The 17,875-nt window shown below is 43.2% G+C and overlaps 1 protein-coding gene across 2 annotated transcripts in view; it reads left to right on the top strand.

Moving 5' to 3' along the window:
• The window catches only part of sh3bgrl2 (SH3 domain binding glutamate-rich protein like 2), a 59,088-nt gene extending 57,268 nt beyond the window's left edge, over positions 1-1,820 (top strand). For both annotated transcript variants that reach the window (XM_078400242.1, XM_078400241.1), the window contains one exon: positions 144-1,820. In XM_078400242.1, the coding sequence (XP_078256368.1) occupies positions 144-158 (15 nt within the window). In that variant the 3' untranslated portion in view covers positions 159-1,820. The remainder of the gene's footprint in view (positions 1-143) is intronic.
• Positions 1,821-17,875: the final 16,055 nt, after the last annotated feature.

Raw genomic sequence — 17,875 nt, 5'->3', positions numbered from 1 at the left:
ATGCATCTTGTACAGGCAAAGGAGATTAACTTGCCTTGTCATCTCGTCCGGTGTGGACATTGTGGGCCAAAGAGCATGTTTCCTATGCTGGACTGATCTGTGTTCTATATTCTTAATCGTTTGTTCTGTTTTCTTCTTCATAGGATTCTGAACCATAGTTCCTTGAAAGCTCACCTGTAACCCAAATGGTTTGTCTTGTGTAGAGCTGGCTCTAAGCTTGGCTATTCATTATTGGAACACCTCAGCACAATAAATGCCTTGTGTTATGTCGTCGACCATTGCTTTATATCCCAGCTTACCACAATGAAACCTTTTAGCTATAACGGTATTCGAAGGAAAGTATAACTGGTCATGTCAACTGCTCATGAAACAGTCAAGTTCTTTGCTAAACTGGATGGATCCTGTTTGCTGCTTGCCATCATGCCTTCTTAAACCTTGATTTATTTGAACGGTGTTGCACCTGCATTGTACCTGTGTTCTGCCTTCACCAACACCAAAATTGGTGCTCAAATATTAAAGAGACATCCTTCAGCTTAAGGTCATTAATCTAAGGACAATCCCCTATGTATGCCACTATATACTATAGGTGGTGAGCAACAGAAGAATGGACAGAGTTGTACGGATGAATCTCAACTAGAGGGGTCTGGTGTTGTACATGTCTTCTTTATGAAAATACTTTACACTAAAGGCTGAAATGTTTTGAGGAACTGCTGCTGTTATTTCCATCTCTACTCTGCAGAAAACATGCTGAGCTCATTGCTGGAGCAATGCCAGTAAATGCCTGCTGCAGTATTGTAATGCAAGCAAAGGCACAGTACTAAATCACATGACTGGTGCAAAAGTATTAAAGGCTTTTTGTTTTTGCTGAAACACTGATTTGCCAAGCATTTGTTATTGTATTTTGTATTTATTACCACTCATGAGCCCATATTATGAGATATTAATTAATGTTGTCCAGAATCTCTGCAATAGCAAGTCATATTTAATACAGACAGTGAGTATAATGCATCTTGGAACAGTAGGCCCATTATTACATAGAAAATAGGTGCAGGAGTAGGCCATTCGGCCCTTTGAGCCTGCACCGCCATTCAATATGGTCATGGCTGATCATCCAACTAAGTATCCTGTACCTGCCTTCTCTCCATACCCCCTGATCGTTTTAGCCACAAGGGCCACATCTAACTCCCTCTTAAATATAGCCAATGAACTGGCCTCAACTGCCCTCTGTGGCAGAGAATTCCACAGATTCACCACTCTCTGTGTGGAAAATAAACTTTCTCATCTCGGTCCTAAAAGACTTCCCCCTTATCCTTAAACTGTGACCCCTTGTTCTGGACTTCCCCAACATCGGGAACAATCTTCCTGCATCTAGCCTGTCCAACCCCTTAAAACAATAGACAATAGGTCATTAGGTATTCCTTTTACAGGATGTACTTTTTACCGAGTTCAATTATGACCTCAAGTGCAGAAAGCAGAAGAAAGGATGCTTGGCTAAGTGACATCATGTGGCAAAATGTAATTTAAAAATCTCATGCCAAGCACTGTCCTCCATGAAACGTGTCTTTACAGGACCATAAAGTTGGAATCTTAAACATCAAGAACCATGCCAGTCATATATTGAGGGGAAAATACATTGGAAAAAATACACAGAGCACAAAGAGCAAATTCCAGATTGGGTTCAGATTATTCTGCCCAGTCACCAGTCTGCATGTGCTGACCAGGAAGCTAATAATGTCATCTGCACAAGAATCAAATGTACAATTGATGTGTCTAATGTGGACCAAGTAAATATGCAGCTGAAAAATGGGATGATACCATGGAAAATCTGTGCTCCAAGGGTTATTTTATCAACGTATATCAAATCCTCTATTTACTTCCAGCAGATTATTAAACTCACAGTTAACCTGCGCTTGATGGTGTGTAATGTATGAGCTGAGGTTTTCTTCCAACTAATTAATTGGGAGAACAAAGTTATTGTTCGGTATTCCAACCATGAACTCCATTCCCTTGGTGACATTTTTGACCCACAAATTCAGACCAAATACATGTGAGGTTATCCACTTTGGTGGCAAGAACAGGAAAGCAGACTATTATCTGAATGGTGGCCGATTAGGAAAAGGGGAGATGCAACGAGACCTGGGTGTCGTGGTACACCAGTCATTGAAAGTAGGCATGCAGGTGCAGCAGGCAGTGAAGAAAGCAAATGGTATGTTGGCATTCATAACGAGGGGATTTGAGTATAGGAGCAGGGAGGTTCCGCTGCAGTTGTACAGGGCATTGGTGAGACCACACCTGGAGTATTGCGTTAAGTTTTGGTCTCCTAATCTGAGGAAAGACATTCTTGCCATAGAGGGAGTACAGAGAAGGTTCACCAGATTGATTCCTGGGATGGCAGGACTTTCATATGAAGAAAGACTGGATAGACTCGGCTTGTACTCGCTGGAATTTAGAAGATTGAGGGGGGATCTTATAGAAACTTACAAAATTCTTAAGGGGTTGGACAGGCTAGATGCAGGAAGATTGTTCCTGATGTTGGGGAAGTCCAGAACAAGGGGTCACAGTTTAATAATAATAATAATAATAATACATTTTATTTATATAGCGCTTTTCATATACTCAAAGACGCTTTACAGAGATTTTGAGAACATAGGGAAATTAATAAATAGATAAATAAGTAAATAAATAAATGAACAGAGAAAGGAGACAGTAGGTGAGGTGACCTTCAGTGGTTGAAGGCAGTACTGAACAGGTGAGACTTCAGCGATGTTTTGAATGTGGTGAGTGTGGGGGAGTCTCTAACGGTTTGGGGTAGTGAGTTCCATAGGGTGGGAGCAGCGATGGAGAAAGCCCTGTCCCCCCAGGATCTGAGTTTAGTCCGGATGTGGGGGGATAGGAGATTGGCAGCGGCAGAGCGGAGGGTGCAGGTGGGAGTGTGCCTGTGGAGGAGGTCGGTCAGGTAGGATGGGGCCAGGTTATGGAGGGCTTTGTAGGTTATGAGGAGGATTTTGTACTGGATTCTCTGGGGGATGGGGAGCCAGTGGAGTTTATAAAGGACGGGGGTGATATGGTCACGGATCGAGGTGTGTGTGAGTAGACGGGCAGCGGAGTTTTGAATGTATTGAAGTTTATTGATGATTTTTGAGGGTGCGCCATAGAGGAGGCTGTTGCAGTAGTCCAGACGGGAGGTGATGAAGGCGTGGATGAGGGTTTCTGCAGCTGTGGAGGAGAGGGATGGACGGAGACGGGCAATGTTTTTGAGGTGGAAGAAGGCTGTCTTTGTGATGTGTTTGATGTGTTTGTCGAAGGAGAGGGTTTGATCAAGGATGATTCCAAGATTCCGGATGTGAGGTGAGGTGGATACTGGGAGACCATCAATGTTGAGGATGAAGTTTTGGGTGGATTTGGTGAGCATTTTTGGACCAATGATGATGATTTCAGATTTGTTGCAATTGAGTTTGAGGAAGTTTGATTGAAGCCAAGATTTTATTTCAGTAATGCAGTTTGTCAGTGTAGAGTGTGTGGTGGAGGAGATTGACTTGGTGGAGATGAGGAGCTGGATATCATCGGCGAAGCAGTGGAAGTTGAGACCATGACGGCGGATTAATTGACCAAGGGGGAACAGGTAGAGGATGAAGAGGAGGGGGCCAAGGACTGAGCCTTGGGGAACACCTTGGGGGAGGGGAGCGGTGGGGGATTTACAGTTGTTAATGGAGATGAACTGGTGTCTGTCAGAGAGGTAAGATTTAAACCAGGATAGGGCTGTGCCGGTGATGTTAAGGGAGGTTTCAAGTCGGGTGAGGAGAATGGAGTGATTTATGGTGTCAAAGGCGGCGCTGAGGTCAAGTAGGATGAGGATGTTGAGGTTGCCAGCGTCGGAGGAGAGGAGAATGTCGTTTGTGATTTTGAGGAGCGCAGTTTCAGTACAGTGGTTTGAGCGGAATCCAGATTGGAAAGTTTCATACAGGTTATTGGTAGAGAGGTGGTATTTTAGTTGGGAAGCTACAGCACGTTCCAAAACTTTGGACAGAAAGGGTAGGTTGGAGATTGGTCTGAAGTTGTTTGGGGTGTCAGGGTTTAGACCAGGTTTTTTCAGAATGGGGGTGACAGCAGCGATTTTGAGGGATGGCGGGACGATGCCAGTGGACAGGGAGGAGTTTATTGTTGCAGTGATAAGTGGAGAGAGAGCAGGAAGGCAGGCCTTGACAAAGCTGGAGGGGATGGGGTCCAGAGAGCAGGTGGCAGTTTGTATTCCTGTGAAGAGGTCAGAGAGGTCGGTGGTGGAGATTGGGGAGAACTGAGGCAGGGGCTGACAGGATAAGGGGGGGCAGGTGGTTTGAGGGGGAGCAGGTGCGTTGGTGGTTAAGGTGCTGTAGATGTTGTCTATTTTGCTTTGGAAGAATGAAAGGAAAGTTTAAGGATAAGGGGGAAGTCTTTTAGGACCGAGATGAGAAAGTTTTTTTTCACACAGAGAGTGGTGAATCTGTGGAATTCTCTGCCACAGAAGGTAGTTGAGGCCAGTTCATTGGCTATATTTAAGAGGGAGTTAGATGTGGCCCTTGTGGCTAAAGGGATCAGGGGGTATGGAGAGAAGGCAGGTACAGGATACTGAGTTGGATGATCAGCCATGATCATATTGAATGGCGGTGCAGGCTCGAAGGGCCGAATGGCCTACTCCTGCACCTATTTTCTATGTCTATGTTTCTATATGCATTTAAGTGTGTATGGAGGAACTGCAGATGCTGGTTTGCACCAAAGATGGCCTCAAAATCCTGGAGTAACTCAGCGGGTCAGGCAACATCTCTGGAGATAGGGAATAGGCAACATTTCAGGTCGCGACCCTCCTTCAGTGAACAGGGGGAATGACGGAGGGGGAGCAGCGACAGAGAGTGTTGAAGAACTCCCATTGGAGCGAGGAGGAGAACTTCAATGTAGAGGTACTTTGAGGAGATTTTGCAGTGGAGTAGACAAAATGTAGGAAGGAACTGCAGATGCTGGTTTACACCAAGGATAGACACAAAATGCTGGAATAACTCAGCAGGCCAGGCAGCATCTCTGGAGAATAGGAATAGTTGTGTTTCGGGTTGAGACCCTTCTTCAGACTGGGAGATGCATTTAAGACTACTTATTGTTACTTGAATTTGCTCCTGCCTCAGCTCATCTAAAGCTGAAATCCTCATCCCTGGATTCTTTTAGCCATCAAAAATCTATCCATTGCATCTTTTAATATTAAGACTTGATGTCCACAGTTTTCAGAATAGAGAATAAAAAAGATCCACAACCCTCTCATCTCATTTCATTCCGTACCCCAAGCCAAAGCTTACGATTTGGAACTCTTCACCCAGGGAAAACAGAGTTTTGGCATCTAGACAGTCATCACTGATGCTTCAATTAAATTGTTTTGTGCATTTCAAAACTCCAGTGAGAGTTCGCTGTAAAGTTCTCATATTCAGTGTCTCTTTGCAGAATAAAACAATCCCAAGAAGCAATCTAGTGAAGACGTAAAAGGCTACAGATGCTGGTATCTTGAGCAAAACACAAAGTGCTGGAGGAACTCAGCAGGCAGATAGCATCTATGGAGGGAATAGACAGGCAACGTTTAAGGTTGGGACATTAGAGTAGGTCGCCGTACTCCAATCAGTCCGAAGAAAGCTGGAAAAGAGCTGGGTGTGGAACAAAGCCTGGCAAACGATGGGTGGATGCAGGTGAGGGTTTGATTGGCTGATGGGTGGAGAAGTGATAAAGGCTAAAAGTGGGCGGCACAGTGGTGCAGTGGTAGAGTTGCTGCCTGACAGTGCCAGAGATCTGGGTTCGATCTGACTACAGGTGCTCCAGTTTCCTCCCACATTTCAAGGACATATGGGGATATAGGTTACTGACTTGGCTTTGGTAAAGATTGTAAATTGTCCATAGTGTGTAGGATAGTGCTAGTGTATGGGATGATCGCTGGTCAGTGCGGACTCGGTGGACCGCAGGGTCTGTTTCCACGCTATATCTCTAAAGTCTAAAGTAAAGTCCAAAGTGAAAAGGAGTCAGATTAGGAGAGGAGTGATAATCCACGTTGTATTATCTGCAAGGCAAGTGGTTCCGTCCTTTGGTGTTGTGAACAAAACTAAACTGCTAGTGTACAAATACACTGACTCCTTTTCTCTTACACTCCAACCCATTTGCATTAAAAGCCAATGCACCATTTACCACCTTAATTGTTGGCAGTACAAACATTCCTAGATTCATTTATACCACAATATTTATTCAATCCCCAAGTTTAAAAATATTCTGCTTTTCAATTCTTCCTTATCAAAGTGAACAAATGTTTATTTTCTTTATACTATCTGCCACCTTCTAACTAACTCACTTAAGGGCCTGTCCCACTTTAGGCGATTTTAAGGCGACTGCCGGCGACTAGGCTGTCGCCAACAGCTCGCCGGGTATCGCGGGCATGATCGTGAGGAGTCTTCCAGGAATCGTAGTGGATCTCAGCGCGTCGCTGAGAAATCATCCGGTTTGAAATTTCTCGGCGACAGCTGGCTTGTCGGCAGGTATCGTTGCTTATTGCGGGCGCTGTCGCCTGCTGTCCCCAGGTTTGCTAGGTTCTCTTAGAAGCACATAATATTAAAATAAGAAGCACATAATATTAAAATAAGTAAAGTAATTTCAAAAAACCATAAAATGCTTATGTTTAACCAATTTATTTACCGTCAGGACATTTGACAGGTAGATTGGAGGCGACAGTTTGACGGTCAGGTAAGCATGGGAATTTTTGCGATGTTTATGGCCATCAGCCATTACATTTAAAGTGGGCTCCCAACCCAGATTTGCAACCCAGAAACCAGATATGCAGCTCCCGTACATTTTCAAAGAATTCCCACACAGTTTTCACAAAAATCCACTTAACCACTTTTAAAATTAATGTTTTTAATACAGCTATTAGTAAACTGGAAGTAAATCCAGTTTCTGCCTTGTTACAGTGATGCTTGGTTTTTAAGTAACCCATACAAGATGTTATAGTTCAAAACTCTCAAGTACTTACCGACTTGTCAGTGATTTCAGCGAAAATTAGGACGCCGGAGAAGCATTGACAGCGTGGGAATTTCGTGATGTTTCCGAAGACGCTGTAATCTCGACCTGACTCGGTATTGTCGTGGTCATTGTCGTCGGGTAAAAGAAAAGTTTGGCGATCTGCTACGACTTTGACAGTCGCCAGCAGTCGCCTTAAAATCGCCTAATGTGAGACAGGCCCTTTAATCTGTCTTTATCCATTGTTTTTTTTCTAATTGTATTGCTTAAAGACACTGTAAATGTAAATTATTTAATCAATTAATGAAAACGGTAGTTAGCTTAATTTTTTCATTTTTCCAGCTTGATAAAGAGTTTTCAATTAGTTCAGGATACTACCATACAAATATTACCCCTCTTTGTAAAATAAGTACAAGTAACACTCTTTAAAAACCGAACCAGTTGACAAGTTTGTGCTTCTGGCCATGAATGCAAAAGTGGTGCATATTGTACATAAAAAATGATGTCACAAATCATTTAAACTAGAAATGTTGACGATAATTTAGTAAATATTCAAGGGGAAATTGTACCAACTTGCAGCATGTTATGTGCATCTAGATACACCCTCTATCCATCATCCCACGCTCTTCATGCACACAAGTTCTTGACTGGTTCTGAAGGACAATGTGTGGTTTAATAAAAAATCCCTGTTACGTTTCGTCAAATCAAATTGTTATTTATAATCTTAATGTGTATGTTTGAATTTCACTGTAAAAATGTGAGGATTATCTAAATATGTTACGTGTGCTTAAGGTATTTTATGCATGTCCACTCACCAGAGGGGCTATTTAACTATTGGTAAAACCTGATGAATGCCTTGTGTTGAAAATTGCCATACACTGATATCAATTAGATGGCCGAGCTTTGATACTATTTTTGTTCGGATAGGATGACAAGCACCGTGATTCTGGGGTGGTTGTGATGGAACACCCTTCTACTTTATAACGGGCAACCAATACAAAATCTCAGCATAGAAGTTGATTTTAAATATGGTTTTCAAGCCAAACCTGTGCAACCAATGTGAACATTGTAATGTAATTAGCCATTACTTTTGCTCGTAGCTTGTGCTTACTTCTGCTTCATAGCTTGAGTGATCTGGGTCTGATCCTGACCTTCGGTGCTCTCTGTGTGAAGTTGGCACTTTCTCCCGTTGACCTCGAAGTGCTTCAGTTTCCTCCTGTCTCCCAAAGATGGGCTGGCAATTTAATTGGCTATTATATTATCCCTAGCACAGGAAAGCGAAAGGAAGGAATGGATGGGTACATGAGAAGGTACAGGTTGCAGAGAGATAAGTGGGGGCATGAGACAGATTGATATCCTTTGAGAAATGGGCTAAATGGCCTTCCCCTGAGCCGTATGGAAATATGAGGAACATTTCTCGAAAATTGCATTGTGACCGCGTGGCTTTCCTCCAGGTGCTCAGGTTTCCTCCCACACTCCAGACATGCAGTTTTGTAGGTTGATTGGCCTCTGCAAATTGGCCTTAATGTGGAGAGAGTGGCTGAGAAAGTGGGATAACAGATCTAGTATGAACGGGTGATCAATGGTCAATAGTCGGTGTGGAATCGGGCCAAAGGGCCTGTTTCCATGTTGTACCTCTGTAAAAACTAATGAATATTGATTTATCTAACTTCAAGTAACCATTGCATCCCCTCTCTCTACATCCATCCCCCACTCTAGTCGTGATACTAGTTTCACTGTCGTCCTGTTGAGTTCCTCTGTTTACTCGTTGTCACTTATCCCACACCCAACAATGGCCTATTATGTGCCCTACATTTCCTTGATTATTGGTGCTTTTTGCATTCCTGCCTTCATTTCTCCTAAGTCCAATCTATATCTCTCGTTCCCCTTTCCCCTGAGTCTCCGTCTGAAGAATGGGTCTCGACCCAGAAACGTTACCTATTCCTTTTCTTCAGAGATGCAGCCTGACCCGCTGAGTTACTCCAGCCTTTTTGTGCCTGTCTTCTAAATCAATCAGGACACTGGTAAAGCAGGTTATTTCATTAGAAAGACCTTTTTTAAATGTTACAAAAACAAAACTTCCTCCCACCAAGAATGGAGAGCATGGGCACCTGACAAATCAGATGCTTGAAATGCTTCCGAGATAACTGCGTATTTCAGCACACTGTAAATAATACCTACTGGGCAGGCAGTGAGAAAAATCCTCCAGGCTATCGATTATTTAAGCCCCTAGCCAATTTGTTCATGAGCTTCTGTCAGTATTCACAGGTTTTACCTTTGTGAAGCATGTGATCCAGTAAAAAATAGCCTCTGGATTCAGTGCCAGTTGAAAAGAGCCGTTTTGCCAAAGGCATTAGTACATTGAAGTGGAAGACACCAGCAATGTGCCTGAAATTCAAGAGAGTCAGGGGGTGGAAGTTAGTGGAGTGGTTATTACATGGAGAAGATGCTTGGGAAGCTGCAAGGGCTGGAGCTGGACCAGATGGACTACACCCAAGGGTTCTGGAAGAGGTGGCTTTAGAGATGTGGAGGCATTGATAGTGATATTTCAGGAATCACTAGGGTCAGGAGTGGTTCCAGATGATTAGAAAATTGCTAATATTACCCCGCTGCACAAGAAGGGAGCAAAGCAGAATAGTGGAAACTGTAGGCCGATTAATCTGATTTTGGTGGTTGGTAAGATGCTAGAGTTCATTATAAAGGACGAGGTTATAGAGTACTTAGAAGTTCATGATAAAATAGGCCAGTCAGCATAGCTTTCTGAAGGGGAGGTCTTGCCTGACGAATTTGCTGGAATTCTTTGAAGAAATAAACAGCAGGACAGACAAAGGAGAAGCAGTAGATGTTGTTTACCTAGATTTTCAGAAAGCCTTTGATAAGGTGCCACACGGGAGGCTGCTAAGAGATGAGAGCCCATGGTATCAAAGGACAGATACTAGCATGGATAGCAGGTTGGCTGGATGGCAGAAGACAAAGAGTGACAATAAAGAGGGCTTTTTCTGGTTGGCTGCCAGTGGCTAGTGGAGTTCCGCAGGGCTCAGTGCTGGGGCCGCAGCTCTTCACATTGTATATTAATGATTTGGATGAGGGAATTGAAGGCTTTGTGGCCAGGTTTGCGGATGGTACAAAAATAGGTGATGGGGCAGGTAGTGTAGAGAAAGCAGGGACTCTGTAGAATGACTTGGACAGGTTGGGAGAGTGGGCAGAGAAGTGGCAGATGGAATATAGTGTAGCAAAGTGTGGAGTCATGCATTTAGGTAGTAGGAATAAAGGAGTAGATTATTTTCTAAATGGGGAGAGAATCCAGAAATCCAAATGGACTTGAGAGTGCTGGTGCAGGATTCATCTGCAAGTCAAATCTGCAGTAAAGAAAGCAAACGCAATGCTAGCATTTATTTCGAGAGGGCTTGTAGACAAAAACAGGGAGGTAATGCTGAGGCTCTATAAGCCGATGGTCAGGCATTTGGAATATTGTGAGCAATTTTGGGCACCATATCTGAGGGTGTGCTGGCTCGGGAGAGAGTCCAGAGGAGGTTTACAAGAATGATTCCAGGAATGAGTAGGTTAACCTATGATGAGCGATTGACGGAACTGGGCCTCTACTCGTTGAAGTTTAGAAGAATGAGGGGGAACCTCATTGAAACATACAGAATAGGACTAGAGGTCATAACCTCAGAATTAAAGGACGTTCTTTTAGGAAGGAGATGAGGAGGAATTTCTTTAGTCAGAGGGTGATGAATCTGTAGAATTCTTTGTCACAGAAGGCTGTGAAGCCCGAGTCAGTGGATATATTTAAGGCAGAGATAGATAGATTCTTGATTAATAAGGGTGTCAGAGGTTAGGGGGAGAAGGCAGGAGAATGGGGTTGGGAGGGAGAGATAGATCAGCCATGATTGAATGGCAGAGTAGACTCGATGGGCCGATTGGCCTAATTCTGCTCCTATCACTGATGATCTTATGATAGAGCGTAGAACAGTAAAGCACAGGAATGGGCCCTTCGGCCCACAAAATGTTTGTGTCGAACTTGATGCCACGTTAAACTGATTTAATCTGCCTGTATATACTGCATATCCCTCCCTCTGTGTAGGAAGGAACTGCAGATGCTGGTTTAAACCGAAGATAAACACAAAAAGCTGGAGTAACACGGCGGGACAGGCAGCATCTTTGGAGGGAAGGAATGGGTGACGTTTCAGGTCGAGACACTTCTTCAGACTGAAAGTCGCGGGAAAGGGAAATGAGAGACATAGACGATGATGTAGAGAGATAAAGAACAATAAATGAAAGATATGCAAAAAAGTAACGATGATAAGGAAAACAGGCCATTGTAGGCTGTTTGGTGGGTGAAAATGGGAAACAGGTGCGACTTGGGTGGGGAGGGATAGAGAGAGAGTGAATGCCGGGGTTACTTGAAGTGAGAGAAATCACAATTCATGCCACTGTCCAAGCGAAATATAAGATGCTGTTCCTCCAATTTGCGTTGAGCCTCTCTGACAATGGAGGAGCACTAGGACAGAAAGCAGTGCTGGCTCGAAGGGCCGAATGACTTACTCCTGCGCTTATTGTCTATTGTCTTAAGATCAGTGTGGGAATGGGAAGGAGAATTAAGTGTTTAGCAGCATATTAATGGATAGATAAACACAAAATGCTGGAGTAACTCAGCAGTTCAGACAGCATGGCTGGAGAAAAGGAATAGGTGACGTTTCAGGTTGAGACCCTTTAGATCATTGAGAATGATCAGCCATGATCATATTCAATGGCGGTGCGGGCTCGAAGGGCCGAATGGCCTCCTCCTGCACCTATTGTCTATTGTCTATAGATGGGTTTCCAGACGGATAGATTACGTTTTATTTTGCAATCTGCATAAGTTCTGTTTAGTCACTCCAAGAATGGGAAAGCTTTGTTCCTTCTCATGCCTCCACAAACTCTTTAAAATATTTTTTTTAATTCACAGCATCTCTGGAGAGAAGGAATGGGTGGCGTTTCGGTTGAGACCCTTCTTCAGTCTGAGGAAAGGGTCTCGACCCGAAACATCACCCATTCCTTCTCTCCAGAGATGCTGCCTGTCCCGCTGAGTTACTCCAGCATTTTGTGTCTGCCTTCGATTTAAACCAGCATCTGCAGTTCTTTCCTACACACACTTAATAAATCCACACCAGAATCAAAATGATAAGATTAAAATAAGTTGTAATTCTGTGTGGAACAAGATTGTTCTTGTGCTGCTGGGTGGGGATGAGTCACTTGTGGAATGCAACAGGTTGGAATTGTAAGGGAATGTGAGGCCTGTCATTTGCAGTGAGTCTCACTTTTTTTCTAGCTTTGAATTTACACCATCTGGCTTCATGAATGATTTTATCCCATAGAAAATTTTATTGCACGTGCATTGAAAGTTGACAGCCTTCAGATTGTACTTATAAATTTGTTTTCCACATTTTTAGTCTTTAGGAATGTCAAGACAAGAGTGTTTTATTGTCATTTGTCATTTGTCCCAGACAGAACAATGAACAATACTTACAGCAACGCAACAGAATACAGCATTTAAACATAGTACTCTGTAAACAATATGATAAACGAGAAGAAAAGAAAAAAGCTCAGTATACATATATATATATATATATATATATACACATATGCATGTACACTGATCAGCCAAAACATTATGACTTGATGAGCCATAACATTATGACCACCTGCCTAATATGCTGTTGGTCTTCCGTGTGCAGCCCCATACGCAGCAGGGTGCGATGCACTGTGTATTGTGACACATTCCTCCCGTGACCACCATTCAAATTTTTGTGACTTGGGCCACAGTAGACCTTCTGTCGGTTTGGACCAAACGGCATGGCCTTCGTTGCCCTCGCGCATCGATGAGCCTTGGGCACCCGACGCCCTGTCATCAGTTTATGGTTTGTCCTTCCTTGGACCACTGTCGGTAGGTACTCACCACTGCTGGCCGGGAGCACCCCACAAGCCTTGCCGTTTCAGAGATGCTCTGACCCAGTCGTCTAACCATAACAATTTAGCTCTTGTCAAAGTCGCTCAGATCTTTACTCCTGCCCGTTTCTCCTGCATCCAACACATCAACTTCAAGAACTGACTGTTCACTTGCTGCCTAATATATCCCACCCCATTGACAGGTGCCATTGTAACAAGATAATCAATGTTATTCACTTTACCTGTCAGTGGTCATAATGTTTTGGCTGATCAATGTATATATATATATATATACATACATACACATATACATGCATGCATACATACTGCACATACATACATACACCTAAAAACAAATAACAATGCAAAAAGACAAAACCAATGCCCCAAGTCTATGTAGTTCAGAGCTTATTTGGAGGTTGTAGTGTTTAATAGCCTGATGGCTGTAGGGAAGTACCTTGTAATTATTTGAAAAGTTTGTATATTTGAACACTGAGATATTTATAAGAAACCATTGCACGGCTTCTGTTTGATTGAGATATTGACAGAGAAAAGGTTTGTACATTTGAATGTATGATCACAAGCATTTTTAGGAGACACAAGGAACTGTAGATGGTGGTTTACAAAATCTCCAGAGTTCCTGGAGAACTGGAGCATCTGAGTCTCAAGAAGGGTCTGAAGAAGGGTCCTGACCTGAAACGTCACCTATCTATGTTCTCCAGAGTTGCTGCCTGACCCGCTGAGTTACTCCAGTACTTTGTATATCACAAGTATTTATGCTGTTCTTGTATGTGAGTTGAACAATAACTAATGGTTGTACATGGCTGAGGGAAAATTCTTCACTGCCCTGAGATCAACAATCACCAGCACCCTGGACCATGTTATTTCTTCCTGAGTGGTAAAGGGCAGACTCCTGCTGTAAGCCAGCTCCCAGCTCCTTGACATAGACCAAGGACTGAAAGGGCTTTTCCTCGTGCAACCAAACACTGCGCTGACAGAACTATCGCAATGTTTAATAAACATTTATACACACGGATAGGACAGGTTTAGAGGGATATGGGCCAAACACAGGCAGGTGGGACTAGTGTAGATGGAACGTGTAGGTCAGTGTGGACAAGTTGGACCAAAGAGCCTATTTCCATGCCATATGACTCCATGACTATAACTATCTTAATGGCCCTGATCTCAGGGAGCCCAGCTACTGACGTTGTCATCCAAGTTGAATGTTTGTGAATGTCTTTGATACTCACTGACAATCATAATACTCTGGACCTATTTAAAAGAATCAAAACACAGCGCTACATTAAAATTAACATTAACATTAAAATTATTTAAAGTTGAAAAACCAGTTGAGCAGCCACACACTGATAATTATTTAAAAACATTGAAACTAAGTCAATTGAATCAAATAAAGTGTTTATGCTCTCTCCCAGTATCAAATGTCTCCTGTTTATTTCCGTGAACAACAGTTTCCACAAGTCAAGAGTTGGGAAATCTGTGAAGGTGTACACTCTTGGAGGATTTGAACAGACAGTGCCAGCATTCTGGTTTTAGGTTTAGGTTTGGATTTATTATTGGTTCAGTGAAAAGTTTTACTTTGCATGCTATCCAATCAGATCAGATAATTCATATTTAAGTACGATCAAACTATCCTCGAGCACAATAGATAGAACAAAGGGAAATATGCAGAGTGCAGATTATAATTTTCAGCATTGTAGCACATTGTAGTGCATCAGTTCCATGGCCAAAGTCCAATGTCCTCAATGGTGAAGAGATGATTCGGACAGCTTATGGAAGGACTATTCGGAAGCCCAATCTTCTTCTTCTTTCGTGTCCATGTTTCAAACATTACATCACTGTCATCATCCGTCCTGAAAAATAACAGAAGGGAAGAAACTGCTCCTGAATCTGGTGGTGTGCTCTATCAAGCTTCTGTACCTTCTGCTGGATGGGATTTATTTCACAAAATGCTGGAGTAACTCAGCAGGTCAGCCAGCATCTCAGCAGAGAAGGAATGGGTGACGTTCCGGGTTGAGACCCTTCTTCTGCTGGATGGGAGCAGGGGGGAAAAGAAATGACAGGGGGTGGGGCAAGTCTTTGATTCTGCTGGCTGCTTTTCCGAGTCATCGTGCAGTGTAGATGGAGTCAATGGTGGGATGTCTGGTGTGTGTGAGGCTGCGGGATAAAGCTGATTGCTGGCACATCCATCAGTCAAGAGTTGAAGAGTTGCACCGATTGAAAATGAGGTGAGGTGTACCAACATTAATGAAACTAAATGACTTTGTTAATCATTTAGAAACATAGAAAATAGGTGCAGGAGTAGGCCATTCATGGCTAATCATCCAACTCAGTATCCTGTACCTGCCTTCTCTCCATACCCCCTGATCCCTTTAGCCACAAGGGCCACATCTAACTCCCTCTTAAATATAGCCAATGAACTGGCCTCAACTACCTTCTGTGGCAGAGAATTCCACAGATTCACCACTCTCTGTGTGAAAAAAAACTTTCCCATCTCAGTCCTAAAAGACTTCCCCCTTATCCTTAAACTGTGACCCCTTGTTCTGGACTTCCCAACATCGGGAACAATCTTCCTGCATCTAGCCTGTCCAACCCCTTAAGTATTTTGTAAGTTTCTATAAGATCCCCCCTCAATCTTCTAAATTCCAGTGAGTACAAGCCGAGTCTATCCAGTCTTTCTTCATATGAAAGTCCTGCCATCCCAGGAATCAATCTGGGACCAATCAATTTGTTACCAGGGGTGCAGAGCTGGCAGAGCTCACCGGAGCGCTGCTCCGGCACCTCTGTGACAAAAAAGCCAAAATAAACCGGGGAATTTTAACTAGCGGGGAATTTACCAGCGGCCTCTCTGGCACCAGTGACAGCTCCGGCACCTACACTGTTTGTTACAGCACCCCATTCAACAGTGCTGTCGACGTTTCCATTGAATCTATTAACCTTTAGTTGCTCTGACTTGCTTCAGCTGGTCCCTGCTTTGGATGCAGAATAGATTGCTCAAAATAGAAGCAAATTATCGAATTAGAGTCAGTGTTAGCAGTCAGTGTAAACAATTATTGAATTCTATTCCATATTGAAATAAGCCTTTCTAACTAGGCGTTGCCTCCCACATAGATAGTTCGAGTGTTTATCTATAACGTGCATCTCGTTCGAACTGGAACAATGAAATTCACACTTGCCACGTTTATGGGCCATAAGAAAAATAAATATGCACTAAATTATCAGTTATTCTCAGTACACCAGACTATCAAAGTGCAAATATCAAAGTATGTAGAGTAATCAAAGTAATGCAAAGTTCATCGTTGTTCGCTGCTCGCTGCTGAGGTAGAAGTGTTCAGGGTGGTTCAAAGAGCTAATAGTTGTTGAAAAGAAGCTGTTGTCAAACCTGGAGGTAATGGCTCTCAGGCTCCAATATACTCTTCCTGGGTGCTATGGATCTTTAATATTAGATATCTTCTGGCAGTGCTTCCTGTAGATCCCTTCAATGCCAGGGAGGTCAGTACCTGTGTCGGTCTGGGCACTGTCCACCATTTTCTTACAGCAGCCTTCATTCTTGAGCATTTGAATCACCAAACCAGGCCACGATGCAACTAATCAGCGTGCTTTCCACCATACACTTGTAGAGGTTCGATAGAGTATTCAGCAAAGATACTAGAGGAACAAGATGGACCTCTCCGTTGAAATCGCCTGTACTGAAGTGTAGTACGCAAAGGAGCCATTTTAGTAGGCAAAACCCGCCGTCCGTTATGCCTCTCGCAGTGTAATCAGTGTTTTGGGGAACAGTTTGTGCAATGATACCATTAAAATGCAGAATATATCCCATCTATCAATTCACAGATTTTTGTTATTTTTCTTTTTAAATGTTTCTACTAAAATGGCGTCATGACATACTACGGTTTTTAGGGTCGAGTGGTCAGTCTTGTTCCTCTAGTATCTTTGGTATTCAACAACATACCGCATGTCCTCAAACATCTACGGGCTTCATTTGTGATTGCATCAATGTGCCGGGCCCAGAACAATCACCAGAGATGTGTACACCCTGGAACTTGAAGCTGTTGTCTTTCACCACCACCGTCCCACCGTCCAGTGAAGAGTGCCAAGTTGTAGAAGGCACACCTAGAGCATGACAAATGAGTTCATCTTTGTTTAGGTCTCGGCCCATCAGTTCATTGGCGACAAGGAATCTAGAAGTGCTGGAAGAACTCTGCGGGTCAGGCAACATCTGTGGAGCGAATGGACAGCTGGTGCTTCAGGTCGGTACCCTTCCTTCTGCGGATGCTGCCTGGCCTGCTGAGTTCCTCCAGCGTTTTGTGCGTTGTCCACCAGTTCACTGTTGGTTTTGATGTTCTTGTGTATTTCCTCTGACAGGCACACAATTACCTAGTAGGCACAAAGTTACTTTGGGCATGAGACACAAACACAGTACATCAGTACGGCTTAAACAGTTTTTTTTTTTTGATTTCCTGATCAATTATCCTCATAAATCTCTAATGCATCTCTAACTCTAATAACTTTGTGTAATTGTGAGCATTTAGAGGAAGTGGTATTTCTGATGCAGCAGAAGCCCATTTTTCTTTTGTGCTTTCAATTCTTGTTTCTTAAATCAGTCCTCAATGTGCTGCATTTTCTGTTTCTTTCAAATGCATTTTTCCATTGTATCATATGGACATAAAAAATGTGAAAACATTCCGTTGCCGGCAATAAATGGCACCAAGTTTCGGAAACACATCACAACAACACAGAAACATAGAAAATAGGTGCAGGAGTAGGTCATTCTGCCCTTCGAGCCAGCACCACCATTCAATATGATCATGGCTGATCATCCAAAATCAGTACCCCGTTCCTGATTTCTCCCCATATCCCTTAACTCTGTTAGCCCTAAGAGCAAAATCTAACTCACTCTAGAAAACATCCA

This window comes from Rhinoraja longicauda, chromosome 5 (genome assembly GCF_053455715.1).
Source record: "Rhinoraja longicauda isolate Sanriku21f chromosome 5, sRhiLon1.1, whole genome shotgun sequence".
Classification (NCBI taxonomy): Eukaryota; Metazoa; Chordata; class Chondrichthyes; order Rajiformes; family Arhynchobatidae; genus Rhinoraja; species Rhinoraja longicauda.
The sequence above is the reverse complement of the archived record's forward strand: the minus strand, read 5'-3'. Positions and strand labels throughout refer to the sequence as shown.